Source organism: Mytilus trossulus, chromosome 5 (assembly GCF_036588685.1).
Source record: "Mytilus trossulus isolate FHL-02 chromosome 5, PNRI_Mtr1.1.1.hap1, whole genome shotgun sequence".
In the NCBI taxonomy this organism is placed as follows: Eukaryota; Metazoa; Mollusca; class Bivalvia; order Mytilida; family Mytilidae; genus Mytilus; species Mytilus trossulus.
The window spans coordinates 14,338,893-14,362,343 of NC_086377.1; the positions used below are offsets into that span (position 1 = coordinate 14,338,893).

At 34.2% G+C, this 23,451-nt stretch overlaps 2 protein-coding genes across 2 annotated transcripts; both read right to left on the reverse strand.

Annotated features, from left to right (window-relative positions):
* Positions 1-2,215: 2,215 nt before the first annotated feature.
* LOC134719431 (potassium channel toxin alpha-KTx 27.1-like) lies at positions 2,216-5,505 on the reverse strand. The gene is made up of 3 exons (XM_063582431.1): positions 5,348-5,505; positions 4,455-4,580; positions 2,216-2,390 (listed from the first exon to the last, which is right to left on the reverse strand). The coding sequence occupies exons 1-3, from the start codon at positions 5,388-5,390 to the stop codon at positions 2,281-2,283; spliced, it is 279 nt and encodes a 92-aa protein (XP_063438501.1). The 5' UTR covers positions 5,391-5,505; the 3' UTR covers positions 2,216-2,280.
* Positions 5,506-9,916: 4,411 nt separating this feature from the next.
* On the reverse strand, positions 9,917-22,401 carry LOC134718561 (putative mediator of RNA polymerase II transcription subunit 26). Its single transcript, XM_063581163.1, has 2 exons — positions 21,842-22,401; positions 9,917-14,937 (listed from the first exon to the last, which is right to left on the reverse strand). The coding sequence occupies exons 1-2, from the start codon at positions 22,013-22,015 to the stop codon at positions 10,366-10,368; spliced, it is 4,746 nt and encodes a 1,581-aa protein (XP_063437233.1). The 5' UTR covers positions 22,016-22,401; the 3' UTR covers positions 9,917-10,365.
* Between the last annotated feature and the right edge of the window lie 1,050 nt (positions 22,402-23,451).

Sequence of the window (23,451 nt, forward strand, 5' to 3'; positions counted from 1 at the left end):
AAGTCACAAAATAGTACTGAATATTAAAAGCAAATTTTCAGTCCTACAGATTTTTAGTACAGAAATTGTACCTACGCGAAAGTAGAGCTGTGTATGTGATAATTTAATTCTAATTTGTTTTCAAAATCTACTGTCAAAGAGTTGCAGGCATAACGAATAGTGTCGCAAGTTTTTGAATCAATGATTTTGAATTTCAAACATTTCAGTAAAGTCCTTTTTCAAATTGACATAGTGTGAAAAAAAATCAGATGAAATTGGTCCTTCCTCCTCGCACTAGACTATAAACTAAAGACGTTAAACTAATTTGAAGACACCGACCATCCCTATCCTGGAACAGTGGAGTAACAGTACAACATAAGAACAAAATATAAAATCAATTTGAAAAGACCATCAGACAAACAAAAACACAGAGTGGATGTGGACGGGTACTTGTACATCCCAACAAAAACACAGAGTGGATGTGGACGGGTACTTGTACATCCCAACAAAAACACAGAGTGGATGTGGACGGGTACTTGTACATCCCAACAAAAACACAGAGTGGATGTGGACGGGTACTTGTACATCCTAACAAAAAAACAGACACTGCGTACATCTTTGAGTATTCGCAGCTTTTAAGTCATTAATCATTATAAGCATTAGTAGTCCTTCACATTTATCGTATCGTTCATTTAAGGATGAACTTATAGGTGAGGTTTTGGAATAAGTGTCAAATGTTCGGACTCCTCAGTGTTTTTCATACGATACAATGTAAAATTATTTTGCCCCATAACACCTAGTATTTATCTTTTAACATAAGACTTTATAATTCATAAAAGGTCATTTTACAAAATTTAAGCAGATTCTTGATTTTTGTTTCTTTTAATTTGAGACACAAATAATACCAATGCAAAAAAATAGGAAAAACGTCCGAGTCAGCCTTTTCCCGCAATATTTTATAAATCAAATATTTTGAAAAGGAGCTCCATGACCTATCAATATTTTTATTTTGACCTTAGATCACCTAGATACATCCTTAATGCAATAGGCAGAAACAGTATGGCTAAATAATGCACAAAAAACTACTTTAGTTACACAAGATTGGGATTCCTTTAGGTAGTTAGAGTTATCTTTCCTAGAATACCAGTGTTTTATTAATATATCCAAGAACAGACGAATAGATATATAACAAATATAAAATATGATTTGTTTTTGTTCAATCATTAACGAAAGTGAAATAGTAAATTTGATGTATCGCTTTCAGCTACCATTATGGTTTAATTTTGCCAAAATTGTAAATTTGATTGATCGCTTTCAGCTACCATTATGGATCTCATTGAATCCGTATACAGTGGTTGTCGTTAAACTTTGATTATGTGTTACATTTGTTTTTGTTCTATTTTTGTACATAAGTAAGGCCGTTAGTTTTGTCGTGTGAATTGTTTTACCTTGTCATTTCGGGGTCTAATCTAGCTGACTATGCGGTATGGACTTTGCTCATTGTTGAACATGTTGAATGCCGTACGGTGACCTATAGTTGTTAATACCTGTGTCATTTAGGTCTATTGAGGAGAGTTGTCTTATTGGAAATCATACCACATGTTTTGTTCATATATATATATATACAAGGAAGACAAGTTTACTTTTAAAGAAATTGTTTACCTTCAATAATCTTTGAATGTATTGTTACTGGGTTGTTTGATGTGTGGTGTAGAAATTTGTCTCAAGTTGAACACCATATATTCGACTGTAGATTTGTTATATTTCCTATTTTGCGAATTCGGAATTTCAATTCAATTTCCTATTTTGCGAATTCGGAATTTCAAAATATATCTATATTCCGAATTCGCAAAATAGGAAATATAACAGATGTGTTCAGCTTTAACTTAAGTGTAGTTGGTTATTTTCAAAGACGCTTAATCATATCCCTTTTCACATAAAGCGATTATTTCGTGTTAAAGGTCTCATTTTGTTTTAAGGAGAAGCACATTAATAAGAGCGCTATACCTCTTCTCTATTCTGCTTTTGTAAATAACGCATGAACATAACTATTTAAAATTAATTCTTTCATTTTTATAAGAGTTTACGTATTTTTTCTACCTAAAAATTAAGAGTCGGTAAAAAATGTACTTCGGCCTTTTTGTTATTTAGTATACTGGCTCCAGATAGGATACTATTTTGCTGTATCCGAGAATACTACGTTGTAATAACACATAAATTTGTAAAATATAGAATGGTGGCTTTGTTTTTATTAATACAACTCGTATGATAATAAAAAAAAGTCAATTGTGGCTGATCATCCTATGCCGGAAGTCTAATACATGTACACATGTTATCGATACAGTGACGTCTTTCTTTAGCACAGTTCCATGTAGCACCCAGATTCAAACAATCTTGCATCGTCACGCATTCTGAAAAGAAGTTTTTATTTTTCATTCATTTTATGTACATAATTTAGGCCGTTAGTTTTTTCGCTTGAATTGTTTTACAGTGTCTTTTATAGCTGACTATATGGTATGGGCTTTGTCCATTGTTAAAGGCCGTACGGTTACCTATAGTTGTTAATTTCTGTGTCATTTTGATTTCTAGTGGAGAGTTGTCTCATTGGCAATCATACCACATCTTCTTTTTTATACAGCTAAAGAATTTGCTTCAATTCAAATGGAAAGTGTTTAGTTACTTGCTTATTTTTGGTCAGAGCAATCACACATTTGTATATACACAAGGGACTATACGAAAATACATTAGTGTAGGTGGGCGGACATCGATTTCATTTTTATAGGTTGATTTATTTACTTTGTTTTCACTATTTCGATAAGTAATGTAAGTTAAGAACACAACACTTTTCAAATAAACGACAAAAGCAAAACAATGTCCTATTTAATAATTCTAAATTGGTAAATAATGTAACAACGTCAAATTGATGAAACAATGTCAGATTTCCGTGAATGATAGCATCTTCAGAATATCCCATTATGACATACAAAGAACACTTATTTCTTGGTGTTTTTCCATACTTTTAGTATACTCCGCTGTGTACACAGAAATCATAGTACTGCTCTTTAAATTATGTTTGTTTAGCAATAATTGATTATAACGGTGCAAGGTTAAGGCATAAATGTGTTTTAAAAATACCCGCGTACGTAAGAAATTATGAAAAAAAAGTACATACAACCTCCTGGTGAATGGAAAATAGTTGAGATAAAAAGACAAGCAATTGTTCATAAAATATTAAACACTTTCGAATAGCCCCATACAACTGAGCAATATGCCGGTGCTCCCAAAGGACAAACACTTCAAATAAACTCATCAACTAAATACTGTTAGAGGTAAAGGGTGAGGGTTGCTATCTCATAAAGATGTTTAACCCCGCCGCATTGTTGCGCCTGTCCCAAGTCAGGAGCCTCTGGCCTTTGTTAGTCTTGTATGATTTTTTATTTTAGTTTCTTGTGTACAATTTGGAGTTTAGTATGGCGTTCATTAACACTGAACTAGAATATATATTTGTTTAGGGGCCAGCTGAAGGACGCCTCCGTGTGCGATAATTTCTCGTTGAATTGAAGACATGTTGGTTACCTTCTGCTGTTGTCTGTCAGTCTATGGTCGGGTTGTTGTCTCTTTGACACATTCCCCATTTTCATTCTCAATTTTATGTTGTACATGTACCCTGGATGATAAACACTTCGAATAACCATTATGAACACTGTGACAACATAAACACACTTATGAGCTCCCGATGGATAAACACTTCGAAAAACAACATAAACACCGTGACATACTGGTGTACCCCTGAAATATAAATACTTCGAATAGCCCTATTAAAATCCATGACGATATTCGAGCTAAGGACAAAACCTACGAATATCTTCATAAAAAACGTGACACATGCAGGTCCTTCCGAATGATCAAACCTTCGAATTAACGCATAACCATCTTAACCCTCTCAGGTGCTCCCAAAGGATAAACCCTTCGAATATCTTCATAAAAACCCTGGCATTCAAATCCTCCCGAATTATCAAACCTTCAAACACATCCTGACACTCTCAGGTGCTCCCGAATGATACAACCTTGCTTCCAATAATCTCATAAAAGCAGTGAGACAACCATGTAGGTGCTACGGAAGGATACCCATTTTTTTTATAAGGACAAAACCTACGAATATCTTTATAAAAAACGTGGCACATGCAGGTCCTCCCGAATGATCAAACCTTCGAATACCCGCGTAAACATTGTGAACCTCTCATGTGCATGCTCCCGAAAGAGAAAACCTTCGAATATCTTCAGAAAAACCCTGACATATTCAAATCCTCCCGAATTATCAAACCTTCAAATACCCTAAAAAAACATCCTGACACTCTCAGGTGCTCCCGAATGATACAACCTTCCAATAACATCATAAAAGCAGTGACACACTCATGTAGGTGCTACGGAAGGATAACCATTTTTTTAACGTAACAAATTTTAAATTCACATACTCAAGTTCAGCGTTGGTTCACATGAACACAATCCGTTTACACACTGGACAGCGGTTGTATTGTCACAAATTGTGTGTATACAAGGGCCAGTATCTGTTCCTTGACATTTCTCACTGATAGAGTAAGCTGCAACATATAAATCTTAAATTAATTAAAATTAATCCGTTGAGGGTATATATTGCGTATTGCTTACAACTTTATATCATTTATATGTTCTGCTATTGATGTTTTAATGTATTGTTCATGATAATATAATTCATGTAATCTCTGTAAAGAGGAAATAAAAATATGAATGAATGAATAGTTGTTTGTGCTCCAACGCTGGAAGGATCTGCATAAAGAAGAAAGGAGAATGGCATTTGAAAATTTTGGTTGGTTCTTCAAGCATTTGACCGTTTATAATTTCAATTGCTGACGTGTCGGTAAAGGATGGACGTGTTAAAGGTTTTAAATAATTATCTCCCCTTGATTATAGATATGGTATGAAACAAAAAATTAAATGGGCTTTCTTTTATGTATTTCATTAATTAACCACTTAGTAACATTATTTTTTTAAAGTTATTTTGCATAACTTATTAAGACAAAGGGGGGAAAACAATTCATTTCAATTGAAATAAACTTTGTGAATGTGTTTTTCATGTTAAGATAAACAAACTTATTAGATGATAAGTAAAAAATCGCGGATTTTCCCTTTGATAATAAATTTATTTTTGAGTAATTCCATGCTATTATTAAAGAAGTGAATCTGAAACAATAGATTGCTAGATTGTATTTCTAAACTGTAATGAAATGTAGGAAAAGTGGGCACATGATACAAAAATCAAATATGTTTTAAAACATTTGTCATCCTATACAAAATGGTCGCGTAGAAAGAATGATTATGGTCAACTCACCTATGTAACAAGCGGCGACAATAGTTAGAAACAGAAACTTCATTGTTTTCGATCACTGATACGGTTTGATAATTTATTTGACAAGTGAAGAAAGATCTCAAGGTTTATATATAATACGTTCACTGGTTAGTGGTCAAATGATCTCTGACTGTAAAGGCCAAACAAATTAATAATATATATTTCCTAAATGTGTGTCTGTCCCAAGTTATGTCAGTAGCCAGTGATTAAGTGATTGTCTTTGGTTGCTGTTTATCAAGTTGTTATTTTATTTACATGTATACTTTATTGTGAAAGCTTGTATCATCATGAATCTTGCATTTCATTTTGAAATGAAGGTTAATTTCAGAATGACGCCAAATTGTTGTTAGCCAATCAAAATGATGTATTATCATGAAACATACATTTAATGTTATCATTTATATATTTATATTTGTTTATCGTTTAATATTGTTAATTTGACCTGTACACTCAGAAGGTCGTTGGTTTTCTTTTGTGAAGTAGTTTTCTTTTTTGTTATGTCAGGGAATTTTGTATTTGACTGAACGATATGTGTTTTGGGTTGAAGGACGTACTGTGACCAATGATATGTTTTGGCTTACATTTGTATTCAGATATCGCAGTTCAAATTTATTCGTTCATTGTGTAATCATACGTTTTTTTGATTGAGTTAAGTCTGCCAATTGATATTTTATCGTGTGTTTTTCTATGTTGTGATGTTATGCTATTTTTTTCAGAAAAAGGGAGAAGGTTTGGATCCATTTAAACGTTTAATCCCGCTGCAAATCTTTGCACCTGTCCTAAGTCAGGAATCTGATGTACAGTAGTGTTGTCGTTTGTTTATATAATATTTACGTGTTTCTCGTTTCTCGTTTTGTTTATATAGATTAGACCGTTGGTTTTCCCGTTTCAATGGTTTTACACTAGTAATTTTGGGGCCCTTTATAGCTTGTTGTTCGGTGTGAGCCAAGGCTCCGTGTTGAAGGCCGTACTTTAACCTATAATGGTTTACTTTTTAAATTTATTATTTGGATGGAGAGTTGTCTCATTGGCACTCACACCACATCTTCCTATATCTATTTACGTCATTTGTCTTACTTGATGGCATTTTTTTTGGTATTTACCGTATTTCGGATCTATATTTTTTTTTATTTTGCACAGCACAAATAGAAAATGAGATACATTTCTTTCTTGAATGTCCTCAATATAGCCAAATTAGAGCTAAACATAAATTCGATTAATTTGAATGAAAATGTTATCAATGTTTTAAATCCTAGTGAGTTTTGAGTTTTTAAAAACACTCAATGACAATAGGATCATGTAAATACTAAGGAAACTGATCGAAATTGTGAAGTCCAAGGGCGGATCTAGAAATCTCCATAAGTGGGGACCCACTGATTGCCTGAGGAGGCCCACTTAGGTCATGCTTCAGTGATTTCCTATGTAATCAACACATATTTTCCCAGAAAAGGGGTGCCGGGCCCCCTGGGACTCCCCCTAAATCCGCCTCTGAAATCTATCATTATGGCGGAGGAAGTACTCAGACAATTCGGCGGAAACGCACTAACCAAAGAGATATCTGTTAAAATAAATGGTCAGAGACGGCGAAAGTGTGCTCCTTACACAAACAAAACTACTCGAACAGAGTAATGAGAAGGAATAGCTGAAATTAAACTACATGAATATTACAGTCACCATCACACCATGATGATCTGTACAAACTCGTATCTGATCTGTAAATTAACTGATTCTGTCCTATTCCCACATTCGTCATAACTCGGCTGATTCCGTGCCCTCATCTAATATAAGTAGAGTAGCGGATTCTACCGAGGATTGCCGAATGCCTATTCCTGATTGAAATATTTTGATAGAGTATGGATTCACATGACGGGTGACATATGCGTAAATAGGTTATGTATCATTTTACAGAGATGTACTATGCTTAATATCTTAAAAACAACTTTAAACCCGACCTAGTATGCTAATTGACAAATATTATGATTTTTTTATGTTGTGTTTTGTGGACTTCTGTTTGTTTGTTGATATATTTCTATCTTAGCCATGAATGGTGTGGTCAGTGTTATTTGGACTTATGTATGTGTATGTCCTTTTGGTATCTTTTGTGTCTATTTAATGGAATGGTGAAAAAACGTAGATTGAAAGTAAAAAATGAGAATGGAAATGGGGAATGTGTCAAGAGACAACAACCCGACCATAGAGCAGACAACAGCCGAAGGCCTCCAATAGGTCTTCAATGCAGCGAGAAACTCCCGCACCTGCAGGCGTCCTTCAGTTGGCCCCTCAATAAACATGTATATTAGTTCAGTGGTAATGGACGTCATACTAAACTCCAAATTATACACAAGAAACTGAAATTAAAAATCATACAAGACTTAAAAAGGCTACAAGACTAACAAAGACTAACATATATCGACACTTAATTTGATGCATATACATGTACATATATTGTGTGTAATTATGTTTTTGGTAAATAACACTTCTGTTTCTAATACACTTTGAAACTGACTTTGAAACATTTCACTGCATGTTAATCATTTGGCCTTTAACTGACAAACATGATATATTGTCATGGATTGTTCTAAATGAACATAGATGACCTTTATTCCTTATCTTGTAGAGACAGTCTATTATCATAGCCGTAGTTTGCTAACAGTTTAAGAATCAACATAACAATTTACAATAAGCCAATCTACTTCTATCACAAATAAACTTGTGGATAAGAATAAACAAAGTCCAACCAAACAAACAAATATAGTGCAAAAAGGAAAACAAGAAAGAAAGAAAAAAGATGAAATACGAAGGAAAAAGAAACGAATTGGTCGCTTACCTCTAATTAATTGTTTCTTTTCTTTCTGTTTATTTCTTTTTTTTTGTTTTGCTGGTAAAGCGGCTTAACTCACAGGCCAGAAGAGGGTTAATCGATTTAAAACATATTTTACCTCCACACATTCTATATGTGCGTATACCAATAATGACAACAGTAGTATACCGTATAACAACAGAAACACGGAAGTAGAACAAAAATAAACGGCAATACAACACACACAGAAACTAACTATAAGATAACAACTGCCAATTGGTACAGGACATTATTAGAAAAAAAATGGTGGGTTGAACCTGGTTTTGTGGCTAGCCAAACCTCGCGCTTTTATGGCAATGTTAAATATAACAATAAAATGACAACACTGCATGACAGAAATACAGTAAAAATAAATGCAAGAACATCCGGGACAGAGAAGGACACAAATAAACAATACAATAGTACATTTCGACATGCAATTCAATGGTTGACTTTGCGTCATATCTTCTTTATAGCTGACTATATGGTATGGGGTTTCTTACGACATTGTTGTACTGTGAACTTATATTGCTATAATCAACTTTATTTGAACTCTAGGGGACAGTTATCTCCCTGGCAATAGTAAATAATCTAGAATGAACCATTACAAAGGTTATACAGTACAACATAAGTAACCAAGCGTGCCATTCAATTGTTATAGTCTTAAATCTCACACTGAATATTTGGTGGTATTTGAAAACGCTTAGTTACATGAAAGATTGACAAAAATGAATTTAGGAAAGTTTTGTGTTGAGAATTTTTATGATACTAAATAAGCATGTACCTTGCAGACATATTAGACAACATACAACACTGAAACAAGATATGGGGCATGAACATACATAATGTTGCGGCGTTAAAAGTGTTTGCTGAAGTCAAACCCTGCTTCTAACCTCCTAGAACAAGTTAACAAATAAGTGTTTATCAAAATTCTCTGATGTAATTGATTGATTGATTGATTGGTTGGTGGTTGCTTTACGCAACATCAGCACAAATGAAATATGGTGTGACAATTTAAAGACATGATAACACACGAGTCTGAATGCATCATAGACAGTAAACAGTATAAATCATAGCAAATCATATGCAGGCAATTCAATATATCCAGATATACGAGACATAATGTATGCTAAGGTCATAAGACAAATAGCCAAAATGCATTGCATAAAAGTGGCGACAAAAAGACACTAAAAAACAAATCAATTATAAGACAGACATATATATATCAAATTAAAGCCATTTTGGCCAATCTAGATCTGGAATAATCAACAAAGAATACTTTATTATGATCGAAAATAATGACAACCACGTGACTTATTGAGTTCATTTCATCTATCCAAGAAAAGCGGAAACAACAATGTTGATTCAGCAAACGATATTTTTTTCATTAACCACGATTTGGAAACATAAAATAGACTTGTAGGCTCCGTGTTAAAGGCCATACCGTGACCTATTATGGTTTACTTTAATAAATTGTTACTTGGATGTAGAGTTGTCTCATTTGCACGCATACCACATATTCCTATAACTATTGTATAGTTGGTTATGCGGTGTGGATTTTGCTCATTATCGAAGACCGAACGAAGGCCTATAGTTGTACTCGTCTATGCCATTTGCTCTCTTTTGGAGATTTGTCCCATTGGCAATCATACCAACAATTTCAATATTGGTAACGTTTAACAAAGACTGAACAAAACTCGGTCTTATATTTCATTTTTATTAAGACTGATTGATGACATCTACTACTGCTTGAACCACATTATCTACTAGTATCTTATAACAGATATTTACATATAAATAAACTGCACTAGTCACGTTGTATACTTTCATTATTCTATCATATAAATTCACTTTTCCTAATAACCCGAATAATTCAGTCCCTCTCCGTTTTTGACTCTCCAACTTGTACCATCGTAGAGCAGTTGAATTAACCAATCGGCAATCCTCGGATGAATCCGCTAGTAACGGTATCGACCGAGAAGTGACGAGTGCGGAATTAACGAATGTATTATTCGGGTTACAGTACCTATAGATGAATACATTACTAATTTAAAAATTTAGGTATTACGTATTTAATGTTCTTTCATATTATATACTCATTAAAAATGTATTATTCCACTTTCAGCTGGTTGTTACCCCGACGAATTGGCACGTGACAACATCATTTCATTCCTTTTAATTTACCTAGCATAACTTCATTCAAAATATCGTATAAAGCAGGCTCGTGTGCCTTTGTTTGCATATATGGATCCACCATGTTTAAGAAACCACCATATGCTATAATGTCAGATGCAGGTGTAGTAGAGAAGGGAGACAACCAACCCAACGCAGATTGTATAAATGTTTGTGGAGTAGTTATTGGTATGAATTGCGTTGTTGGTGGTTTTAAAGTTGTTGGTCGAATCGTTACTGTTTTTATGGTAGTTGGTCGAACCGTTGTTTTAATTATGGTTGTTGGTTTGGGTGTTGTTCTTTCTATAGTAGTAGGTTTTACTGTTACAATTGTCGCTGTAGTAGTTGTTATGGTTTTAGGTTTCACTGTAATAACAGATGTAGGTCCCACTGAGGTAGATGTTGAATTATTTAAACGCGTTGTTGCTTTCAGTGCAATTGTGGTACTAGTAGTAGTCGGTTCGACCTCGCTACTAGTGGTAGACATCCCTTCCTCAGGTTCAATATCATATTCGCTAAAGTCTATTGGAATTGTTGTTTCTTCCGGTTCAACAGTAGTGGGTGCTGCAGGTTTTATGGTAGTAGGTGTTGTAGGTTTTATGGTAACTGATACTGTAGGTGTTAGGGTAGTAGGTTTACCTCTATATACTGAATTCATAGCCGGAGTTGGACCTGGTCCATCTAGGCTTGTACCATTTGGGAGTTCTATTTCTTCCGGTATATCGGTAGTGTTAAGTCTATCTGTTATTTCTAATTTCCGTAAGGTTTCGTTGGTGGGATTAAGCAATGCCAATCTGTGAAGGGGTTCGGCCTCAGTTAAGACTGTTGAATTACTTGTCCCGCTTTCTATCCATGGTGTCTCTGTACTCACTGCCGCTCTTAAATTGATTATTCGTACCCCACCCCTTCCGTCTGGAATTAATCGAATACCTTTTGATGTTTGATTTAGTCTTATTACTAAGTTGTCTTTTGTTGTTACAGTTGTAGATGCTACAGTTGTAGATGCTACAGTCGAATCCTGCATAAATGAAGTTTTTGCCTGGGTAACTCCTGTCTCGGCGGGAGAAAGACTAAAGTTACCCGAAACCTCTAAAGGGAGGTTATTGGCTAAAATGAGCTGTTGATCTTGTTGTTGTCTCTGTAAGGGTAAATCGAACCCTTGTGATGTTTTGTTTATTATGCTTAACGGACTGACAGTCGTAGGCAACGTGATTGGTGGAGCTATTTCTATTTCCCCTGCTGCCATTGGTGGAATAGGGTTTAGAGTAGGTATGACCATTGTTCCTATTCCTTGTTGACCGAGAATTCGTGCTAAAAGTTGTTGACTAACCAATGCTTCCATGGGATTTGGTGGGTTTGTAGATAAGGTCTGATTCAATGGTAGCATCTGTTGGTTTACTTGTTGGATTTGCTGGTTTGTAGATACGGCTTGTGTAAGTGGGTTCGATGGTTGCATTTGCTGATTTTGTGGTACGGTCTGTGTTTGTTGTTTTACTGGTTGTATTTGCTGCTGGTTTGTTGTCACGACCTGTGTTTGTTGGTTCAATGGTTGTATTTGCTGGTTTACTGGTTGCATTTGCTGGTTGGTAGATTCGGCTTGTGTTTGTTGATTTGCTTGTTGAATTTGCTGTTTTAATTGTTCCATTTGCTGGTTCAATTGTTGCAATTGAAGGTTTAATGGTTGCGTTTGCTGGTTTGTAGACACAGCCAGGGGCTGCTGGTTTGTGGACACAGCCTGTGTCTGCTGGTTCGATTGTTGCATTAGCTGGTTTACTGGTTGCATTATCTGGTTTGTAGGTACAGCCTGTGTTTGTTGAATTGATGGTTGAATTTGCTGGTTTGTGGACACAGCCTGTGATTGTTGAACTGATGGTAGAACTTGTTGGTTTGTATTAAGCGTCTGTTTTTGTTGTGTTCCTTGGTTTAACAGGTTAGTAAGCTGAAGATTACTGGTCAATCCAAGCTGTTTAAGTAAATTAATGGTTGCTTGATTTCCTTGAAAAGGCGTAGCTGGTGTCGGTTGAGGTAGAGTTTGTTGTTGTACTATTTGTTGTTGTGGTAGAGTTTGTTGTTTTGTTACAGTATTAGACACTATATTTGTTCCTTGATTTAATTGATTTAATTGATTAAGATTATTTCCGTTTAATCCGAGCTGCTGAAGCAAATTATTTGTTACTGGATTGGCTTGGAGAGTCCCAGTATTTCCAATCAGATTATTGTTTCCAGGTATAACACTGTTTGTGTTAGATTGGTGTTGTCTTTGTGTACTCGCAGGCATACTTGTCATTGGGGGTGAACCTTGTATGCCAAGCAAGGCTTGTAAGATTGAATTGCTTTGAGATTGAGCATTCTGACCAACAACTTGTTGATTATTTAAAATAGCTTGTTGTTGTTGTTGTTGTTGTTGTAAAGGTTGAACATTGTTTTTGGCATTCAGTCCGAGAAGTAAATTATTTTGCTGAATAATCTGCTGTTGTTGCTGTTGCTGTTGTTGTAGATTTTGTTGTTGCAATTGTTGCTGCAGTTTTTCTTGTAGTTTTTGCTGTTGCAGTTGTTGTTGCAGTTGTTCTTGTAATTTTTGTTGTTTCAGTTGTTGCTGCAGTTTTTCTTGTACTTTTTGTTGTTGGAGTTGTTGTTGCAATTTTTCTTGTAGTTTTTGTTGTTGCAATTGTTGTTGCAGTTGATTTTGCAGTTGTTGTTGTTGTAATTGTTGCTGAAGTTGTTGTTGTAGCTGTTGCTGCTGCAATTGTTGTTGCAACGGTGGTTGTATCAACTGCTGTTGCAATGATGGTTGTATTAGTTGTTGCTGTAAAGACTGTTGTGTTTTCTGTTGGTTCTGTTGTAAAAGTTGTTGAATTAAGGTCTGAGTGTTTTGTTGATTGTTCTGTTGTTGATTTTGTGTCAGACTCATTTGCTGATTTGGTAAAATGTTAGATTGTAGTACATTCTGTCCAAGTACTGGACTATTAGACATCGACTGTCCTCTGTTCGGTAGTTGATTCATGGTTGGTTGCAGGTTGAGAGTTTTACGTGGCACTGAATTAATAGTATTACTACCACTCTGTCCGTCGTTAAGTTGAACAAGTAATTGTTGCAGAAGGGATGTAAGTAACGTTGTTTGTTGGTTTTGATCTTGGTTTTGATTATTAGCCTGTTGATTCTGCTGTTGCTGCAATTGTCCCTGTTGTAATTGGTTATTGCTCTGGATTGTGTTTTGACCCTGAATCTGATTCAGATTCTGCGCATTTAGACCGGTAACTATTTGCCCGCCACTATTTTGTTGAATCTGTCCTTGACTAAGAATAGTATTTACAGGTGAGGCCATATTCATGTTATTCTGTGATGGTGTTAATACATTACTTTGACTTTGTAATTGCTGCTGTTGCATTCCGGGTAAATTGTTTTGGTTCTGCTGTGACACCATCTGATTAACGGGTGAGTTCTGCACCATTGGGACTTGATTTTGTTGGTTAACCATCTGATTCATATTTTGCGTGCTACCTTGTAGATTTGAACCCTGACTGAGAGTTTGTCCTGCAGTTTGTTGTGGCATGTTATTTATCAAGTTTTGACCTTGAAGTAAATTATTTCTATTGTTCGTCATCATTCCTTGCATTTGCATATTATTTGTCATTGCATTTTGACCTGAAACCACTTGACCTTGTAGTATCTCCTGATTACCTTGACCTTGATTATTTGTCATTGTGTTTTGACCTGTCACCAGTTGACCCTGATTACCTTGAACCTGATTATTTGTCATTGCATTTTGACCTGTCACCACTTGACCTTGTCGTACTCCCTGATTACCTTGACCTTGATTGTTAGTCATTACATTTGGAGATGCCACTAACTGATTATTATTATTCGGTAACATTCCTCTATTAGAATTTAGACTCTGATCTTGTGTTATTCTGTTCAGTGAATTTGAATTTGTTGGAGATGATATTGATGATGGCGCGGCTGGTTGTTTTCCTCCGGATAACAGAAATGTCGGTTCCGGAGCAAATCTGTCCATAAAATTTCCAGATTGTGTCCATGGATCACTTTGTTGATTATCTAAACCAAATCCACTTGTAAAGTCAGGTAATCGATTCCTATTATTGTCAAATCGAGGCTCTACTTTATCAATAAACTGTCTTGTATTTCTATTCTCAACCGGAAACGGGTCTCTAAGATCTATAAGTGGATCTGGTGTCCTAGATCTTAAACTGTTCATTGTCTTTCTAGGTCGCCTTTCACTTAAATCTTGACGCCTATCGAAATTTTGTTGTCTCCTACTTTGCCGTTCGGGCTCTCTTGTCTGTCCTCGCTTGCCAAAACTCGCACCAATGCCAACACTTAAATTTGGCATGTTCGATCGAAGATCTTTAATGAACTGGTTTATCGGCGAAGGCAACATATTTCCAATAGATCCCAAACCATCCATTGTCTTATCAACATCTCTTTTTGGAACTGGCCGCGTGGCTTGTCGTTCAGCTGCCGAAATACTGTTTCGAATACTATTACGGCGAGAATCGCTTTGAGTCGATCGTGTTGTTCCTGTTGTTTCTGGTCTTGCATTCTGAAAAATAAGTAGAATAATTAAATACATTTTCTAAGCACATACATATGTGTTAATGTAAACTTCGTAGTCCATCAGGGTTAGCGCTATAGAACCAGGTTTAATCTACCATTATCTACATTTGAAAATGCCTGTACCAAGTCAGGAATATGACAGTTCTTGTCCATTCGTTTTTGATTCGTTTTGTTATTTGATTTTGCAATGTGATTATGGACTTTCCGAATTGATTTTCCTCTAAGTTCAGTATTTTTGTGATTTTACTTTTTTCTAAACATTGCAATGCAGCTTATAAAATTATTAATCTCATGTTCGCATGTCATACCAAAATCCAATCTACCTTAAACAAAATATTTAACTCTGATTTCATTAATGTTTAGTATATAATATGTTTCCGCGCTTCATACAAAATTTACTTCGGTCAACGCTTTTACACCCCCATTAAGTTACAAAAAGAAGCATGCAATACTTAAAATTCCATTGTTTAGGGTGCAATCAACATTTTTTTTTCTATGACGTCACATTTTTAGGGACCATGCATAAGTGACCCTTAGTGGTGGACTGATTCATAAAGATACTTGTATAAAACTTGATATCACTGGAATCAGAATGTTCTCTAGTTTATAATGAAATAAAAATAATGTGTACTTTTAATATATTAAAAACATTCCATCCAATGAACATGGGGGAAAAAAGCTCTAATTTTGACAGAAAAAACTTGAAACCAGGTCATGTGCACAGACATGAAGACATGATCCATGCACATTTTTCATAATCAAAACTGTATGAAATTTGTAGGTTTTTACCTGGCCTTTCAAAAAAATCTTGTTTCAGGGTACGGTTTCCTGCTCGTAAAAGAGCTACAGTGGCTGCAAATAAGTTTTCAATTTTCACTGCCAAAAAAACAGGATGTTTACAAAGTTGTCTCCCCTCAAAACATGTAAAGTTAATTTAATTTTTAAAAATATTTCAATCATTCAACCTGTTTTAATTGAAAGCTAATTAACTATTTTTTACAATCAAACACAAAAAACATGATACTTTTGCACCAATTGAGTTAATAAACAGGGGTTTCCCTCCATGGTTATTTTTAGTCAGGGAATAACCCCTAGTTTTTTATACGAAACTGTTTATAGCACCCTTAGCTAGGATCATGAAAAAACGATTATAGAATCAAATCGAGGCTAAGGTCGTTAAGTGAAACAACAATGGACGCCCAGAAAACGGGCGTATTGCATTTCCGCTAATTTTTCAAAGTCCAAATACTACGTTTCCGCAAATTCAAAGTATACGTTTCCGCAATTTGTATTTATTACTTTTCCGAAAAATTACCTGGTAAATTATAAATATTTGAATATATCATATTAGATAATAAGGTAACACCTCTTGACCCCGAGGAAAAGAGAACAACGAATGGTGCCGAGTCTTTCATGCACACCTAAACGAGCAGTTTTACGCTAGCCATCCTAATATTTTTGTCTTTGTCGATGTGTTATTGAAACTGGAACATCTTACATACAGATGAGAAATCTAACCGTAAAAACAACCCTTTGGAAATATAAAAAGAAGAAGAAGATGGACAAGGTCTTCCTTCTTGAACAATTAAATACAAACTTGTAAACAGTGAATGTACTACTGCGACGTATTGGCCCTAATGGCTACACATACATGGATTCTGACATATCTCGCTTATGAACTCATACATATCAAGATATAGATATATGAAGATGTGGTGTGAGTGCCAATGAGACAACTCTATATCCAAATAACAATTTAAAAAAAAGGTAAAACCATTATAGGTCAATATATCGGATTAGGGCTGTCTTTTTAACATACGTGTTCATACGTTTTATGACGAGTTTTGCTGGCATGTAATGATGACCTTTAACTTAATAAATATTTTTTTTTTTAGTATGACTTTGCTTCGATCAACAGGTATTCCTTAATTATTTGCGGAAAAGTAAGATATGTATTTGCGGAAATGTAAACTTTTTGTTGGCGGAAAAGTCACATTTTTTTCCCGGAAAAGTAATGCCAATTTGCGGAAACGTAAAACGCCGCAGAAAACATTTGAACTAAAGGATATGAAAATCACTGTTGTGTCCCCTATTGATATTCAAAACAATTGTTTTGCTATCGTGTAAAGCATGATCTATGTTAGGGAGGTACAATTTAATATTTAGAGGAAGGGGGTGACTAGGATGAAAAATATTGTCCTGCATATTACTTTATTTTTAAAATGTCTTGCCTTTCTTTTTTACTTTTTTCGTTCCTGCCTTTTCTTTAATTGGTTTACCCTGACTTTTGTTTAGCTAAATTGTCATTCTGCCTTTTGGTTTGCAAAGTATACCATCATGGCCTGCCTTTTTATTTACTCAAAACTCCTGTCTAGCCTTATTTTTTAAAATTCGACCTAGGCCCCAATTAAGTCAAATGGTAGCTCCCTTAGATGTTACATCTGTCGTAACGATGGTAATAATAGAGTTTTTAAATCATTGTTTTTATTTATGAACACGTGGTTATTTTGTGTTTGTTCTATTACATATTCCCCCTTATCTTATAATAGTTGTCATCAATATATATTTCGTGTATCAACAAAATATATGGTAACACACGAGGCCAGTTACACATATTTAATGTCGTAATTATAGTTCCTATTTGATTGACAACTAAATGTTTATTCTGCCATATTCTTGAGGTTTTTCATATTTATTGATCTCTCTATCATCTTAGTGTATGATATCGCGCATCGCGCCTGTTTGTGTTCAGTTTTCTTGCATATTTGTTGGGTTTTTTTCTCCCTCATCTTTATTTTACTGCATGTACGTTTTTTAATTGTCCTATAGCAAACACTTTTTTCTCTATATAAGACTTCAATAGCTCATAAAAGATCATTTACCCACATTTGAGCAGATTCTACATAACTTTTTTTTTGCAATTTGAAAGCCAAATAATGCCTTAATATATGAGGTAAATGCTTAATATATGAGGTAACGGTCCGAGTCAGTCTTTTGCTGTCATTTTCAAAAAGCTAAATATCTCAAAACGGAAATCCATAACATATCAATGTTTTGCTTTTTTTTGTTACTTAACTTGTGATCTTTTTATTAATTATTTTCATTTTTTTTTAATTTCACCTCACTACATCCTAACGTCTACATGGTAATAATTATGCTATAATTCCCATTCTTTGTCTTTGATTAAACAAACAAAGGGATAGTGCAAGAACTTGCTACAAAGGCAAACAAAATTGAACTGAACATAACTGGGTTGTCCTTTCAGTCATATTGTATTTGACCAGTTTGTCCCTAATGATTTATACATTCACATACTATATTTGATATACATTAAAAATGATTTTCCCTGGAAGCAGGTATTTTCTTTTATCGCTACGTTTTTTCGATTATTTGTTTTTGATATTCTCTATTTAAATTACATTCAAATATCACTAGTACATCAGTTTAATTATTTTACCAAACATTGGCTACTTCATTATGGGTAAAATAAATATTAATGCTGCTTGCGAAAGTGGTCAGAATGCTCAAATGTTTTAGATAAGACCTAAATATGCATGACCTATTTGCCACTGAATGTTAAATAAAGCAAGCAGCATTAATTAAGAATTGCCCCTTTTGACTACGGATGTTCACAGGGTTTTATTATATGTGCCGAATAAAAACTATATCATTTCACAGAATGATAATTTGAATGTGCAACTAGACTTTTCATCTAAATCTAGAGAGTTGGGTGTACATGTAGATCAGATAGCAAACATAACAGTTCAACATATATATATATGTTCTTGCAAACAAAAAATACTTCAATAAGACAAAAGAGAAGTGTATCACTTATTTATAAACCAATATCTTAGAAGATCTATATATTACCACAAATGAATGACTTCAAACTAGTTTTTATGACAAACGTATGATTTAACTTTCCAGGTGTAAATATTTTTTTGGCGGAACGGTGATAGTTTTTATAGTATTAATTGAAGAACTACTTTTCAAGAGCTAATCAACCCAATATCATGCAAAGAAGAACTTATAAACGGAAATCATAGCCGATTTCGATTATTGTTAAGAATGCAAAGTTATGCCAAAATGTCTTCCATGATCCGTGTTTATATGACACTAAATTATATTCATTCTGGAAAAGAGACAAATTAGTTTCTTTGATATAAAATTGTAATGTTATAAGTATGTCACAGTTTTCGGCCGGGTCAACAAAATAATATTTCAAACCTATGTTTATTATAAAAGTGTTAAGCCCATAGTAAGATAAAAGAGTATATATATTAGAATAAACATTAACCTAACACTATGTGTAATAAAAAGATCAAAATTGACGGATGATATATGGTTCATGTCAGGTTTATGTACATGATGGTCACTAATATTTAATGGGTTCTAGGTCATTTCGTATATTACACCTTTATTCTCATTGCACAGTGTGTCTACGCCAGATTGTAATCAGAACAAAACAACTGACCAAAAGCAAATAAATATGACGCAGACACAGAAGTGTTTATCAGAATAATAAAGCACAACATATGCGTTTTAAAAGGGGGCTGGGGGTCACGGGCCCCGACTTTTGTGGGAAAAATTTTGTTGACAATATCAAGGATCATTGATGTATGTGGCGCCCTCCCCTCCCCTCTTACGGCAGTCAGTAACCCCCAAACTTTTATAGAAAGTTCTGGATCCGCCATTGCATCATCCCTCATAACAATCATGCAATTTTATTATTTTTAAAGTAAGGGATTACAATCGGGCATGAGTGTAAGCTATGTTATTTTACTAATTATTGTGAGAACATCACGAAAATGGTACTATTCTGCCTGTTCATGGATCTTATTTGACTTGCAAGTTAAGAAATCAGGAATACACATCAGATCATGGAGTTATCTCCAACTTTACATCATTTTCATAGTGCATTCTATATAATTCCTTTTTTCTATGAACATGGGTTAATCAGAAAGTATAGCCTTCAGTAGAACTTTTTATCTAAACAAATATCGAAAATAAATATTTCTGAAATTTCCATCCATAAATCATCTTTGCTTAGGTACAGAGGTACTCAATCGTAAACTAATGTAGATATTGGTGTTACGTCAGCCTTTGTTATTCTAAATTGATATCAGTGATATGAAGTTTGCATATTCAATGTATTCAGTGCTTTAATTAACTTTATCTTATACTAAATAGAAAATGAAATAAAAAAAAATGGGGTCACCGTCCATTTACGCTCACAATCTGCCTTCGAAAGAAGCATACATTTTTGTGAAAATACTTATTTTCTGTTGAACTCATAGGAGAAAAAGAGGTAATATCGAAATAAAAAACAACTAAATTACAGAAATCGCTAAAATTTTACAATTATTTAGTTTATGTACAGCTTATTCGAAAACAACAATAAAAAATATAGGTCACCGATGAGTTAAAAAAGATATTTCAATTATAATGTCTAAAAATGGCATTGTTGCAGCAAAGGGAGATAATTTAGAGCTTTTTCATTGATATCCACATTTTAAAAGTCACCTGGTGCCAACACGAATTTTTTGTTTTCGAATGATTTTTGTACTATATGATAAAGTAACAACTTCTAAAGGTAATTAATAAAATTTGTAATGAAAAATAAATGTTTATTTTTTTTCTGAAAATCTTAAACCATCGAGCCTCCTTAAGTAGCTTCGGCACAAGTGTCTGTACAATGTGTTTTGCTATAAATTGCCCCGAGTCTGAAACGGATGCGAACAAGAAGCTACGTTCTCATTGTCCCGCCATATTTTCTCAACAATGGTTCTCACTCATTCCGCTTATCAGTGTGTGTTTCTAACGGAAGGACCTTAATGTTGGTGTCTTAACACGTTTCGGGACCTGCAATTAAACTTAACTCGCGTGTAAAGCAATTCTATATGTTTTAAAGGTATATGCACTTTATTTAAAAAAAAAAAATATACCATGAAAAACTAAAATCACAAATATAATGCACAATTCGGAAAGTCCATAATCACATGGAAAATACACTACGTGAAAATTGTCCTCTTTTGGTATCATCTCTCGACAATTTTAGTTGGTAAACCCAATTACTTTTTAATTTTGAAAAAAGGGGCTATGTAAGGAGTGAGACTTGTAATAGTTTAGTCTCAACTTTAACCATATATTTGTAGGGCCATAAAAAAGGTGCACTCTGATATCCCACTACCTACTCCCTAAATCAGTATCGACCTTAAAAGAATACTAGATTGGCGATTTTATTCGATAAGTGGCTAATGTTGCGAGAACTTGTGTAGATTTAATGGTTTTACGTTAGCAAAACAAAAAAATGAAACAGTCGCCCTTGATTATAAATGTTCATTTATTTTAATCAAATAAATTTAAAATGGACCTGATATAGTATTCCGATATATTGGAATGGACTTTTGTTTATACATGTATGTCTAATATCTGTAACAGTGTTTTATAAAACCAGGTTTAATCCACCATTTTCTACATTTGAAAATGCTGTACCAAGTCAGGAATATACCAGTTGTTGTCCATTCATTTTTAATGCGTTTCGTTATTTGATTTTGCCATGTTATAATGGACTTTCCGAATTGATTTTCCTTTTAGGTTCAGTATTTTTGTGATTTTACTTTTTATTTATATAATAAAAATATACATAGTTTTATAAACAAATGGTTTAATTGATTTTTGCGATCATGTAGGGGGTAAAATTCAACAGTTGTCTGTATTTTTTTGTATGGCCATTAAAAGATTTTGTTGTATTCATCTTTTTCGTTTTAAAAATACTAAGTTATCTTTACGCAATTTAACACTCCTATATTACATAATGTTTTCAAGTTAACCGATGATAGAAAACGTTTTAAACATAAATTCTATGTTAACAATTTATAATTACAAACCTGTGAAATTATATTCCCTCTCCGAGAGTTCCCATTTGAATTGGTTCTACTCCTAGAATCAAGAGAATTAGCATTTCCGTTTTGAGTCCTTCGTAAATGAGAAAGATGGCGGGAATATGTGATATCAATAGTTAATATTGTAAACACCACTACTAATGTCCACTTAGTGGCCATAACAAGTCTGAATCATATGAAAATACGAAAATATTCACTTTAAATACGGGTAAAGTATATATCTTATCCACATTCAAAATTCGTCATTTTTCAGAATTGAATTTTCATATTAGAAACTGATATTTTCTTCCCATTGTAGTGTGTCGGAAATCCCAAGGCGGACAATACTTTAACCTTGTTTGTCGTACAGTGACGAATAACTATAAAATGATAACTACATGTCTATGTTTCTGGACGGTCATCCATCACTCATTGGCAATCATGATGTTACACTATAAATAATTAATTCAAATCATTATTCCTATTCTCTGGACTGATTTGTTCCTTGTTCAGTGAATTACTCTTGTCTTGGAATAAAACTGACAAGACGCCCACTACATGTACCTTTCTTTTCTGTACCAAATCTAAAACAGTTTCTGTATGTCGAAATATCTCCCGCTATTTCATTAGTCACATGATTTTATCCAATGAAACTTGGTATTTCGCCAATACGTTTCACGTGTTTTATTTATTGGAAGATATCCATTGGAAGATTAACACTACAAAATAATTAGAAATATATTGATTATTTTTTGCCTAACGTCCGGTGGCAAATATTTCTTGCAAGTTCAGGACGAAATAAGAAATAGACACTAACCACTAACAAAACGTAACTTATTTGTGATATATGGTATAGGACAAGGTTGTCCGTTCCTTCATCTCTTATATGTTCATTAGTTCATGATGAAGCCAGAATCATGACATCCTGTGTGCACAGCTTTCGATAAAACGTCTGGTTGTAATAAGGTTATAATATAGATCAGGGGTCACGCCAGTGACGTATCCAGGGAGGATTCCAGGGGGTATAACCCCACTTTCTTGGACGATCGATGCATTTGAATGGGGACATATGGTTGGAACCCCCCTTTTATCCTGGGTTGGGACCCCCCCCCCCCCTCTTATTGAAAATGACTTGATCCGACCCTGCACTCCGTTAAACTTTCTGTTCTTGTGATTATTACATCAGTCAATGGAGTTCAGCCTTTACAATTTTGAAAGTGTGTATTCATCGCATAATATCAGAAGATCACAAAAAAATCTTTAACACAAAACGTAATGGGGTTTTTCATATCCAAGTCACACGATCTTTATTTTATAATCAGATTTGGTAAATTTTTGTATCGAAAGTAAGTTAAAAAAAAATGAATCGAAGGTTTTGAATTTTTAAAATACTAAGGTTTTTCTACCTTAGGCATAGATAACCTTAGCTGTATTTGGCAAAACTTTTAGGCATGTTGGTCTTCAATGCTCTTCAACCTCTTTTTTTGGGCATTTTTAACTTTTTTGGATTCGAGCGTCACTGGTGAATCTTTTGAAGACGAAACGCGCGTCTGGCGTATAACTAAATTTAGTCCTGGTATGTATGATAAGTTCATTTTCTACCTCATCAATGTTTT

Excerpts from the sequence above, each read along its gene's own strand:
- LOC134719431 (XM_063582431.1), bottom strand. The coding sequence starts at position 5,390 with ATGAAGTTTCTGTTTCTAACTATTGTCGCCGCTTGTTACATAG. Across the intron at positions 4,581-5,347 it reads TGTCGCCGCTTGTTACATAG|CTTACTCTATCAGTGAGAAA; the intron begins GTGAGTTGACCA and ends TATATGTTGCAG. Across the intron at positions 2,391-4,454 it reads TGAACCAACGCTGAACTTGA|AATGCGTGACGATGCAAGAT; the intron begins GTATGTGAATTT and ends ACTTCTTTTCAG.
- LOC134718561 (XM_063581163.1), bottom strand. The coding sequence starts at position 22,015 with ATGGCCACTAAGTGGACATTAGTAGTGGTGTTTACAATATTAACTATT. Across the intron at positions 14,938-21,841 it reads GAGGGAATATAATTTCACAG|AATGCAAGACCAGAAACAAC; the intron begins GTTTGTAATTAT and ends CTTATTTTTCAG.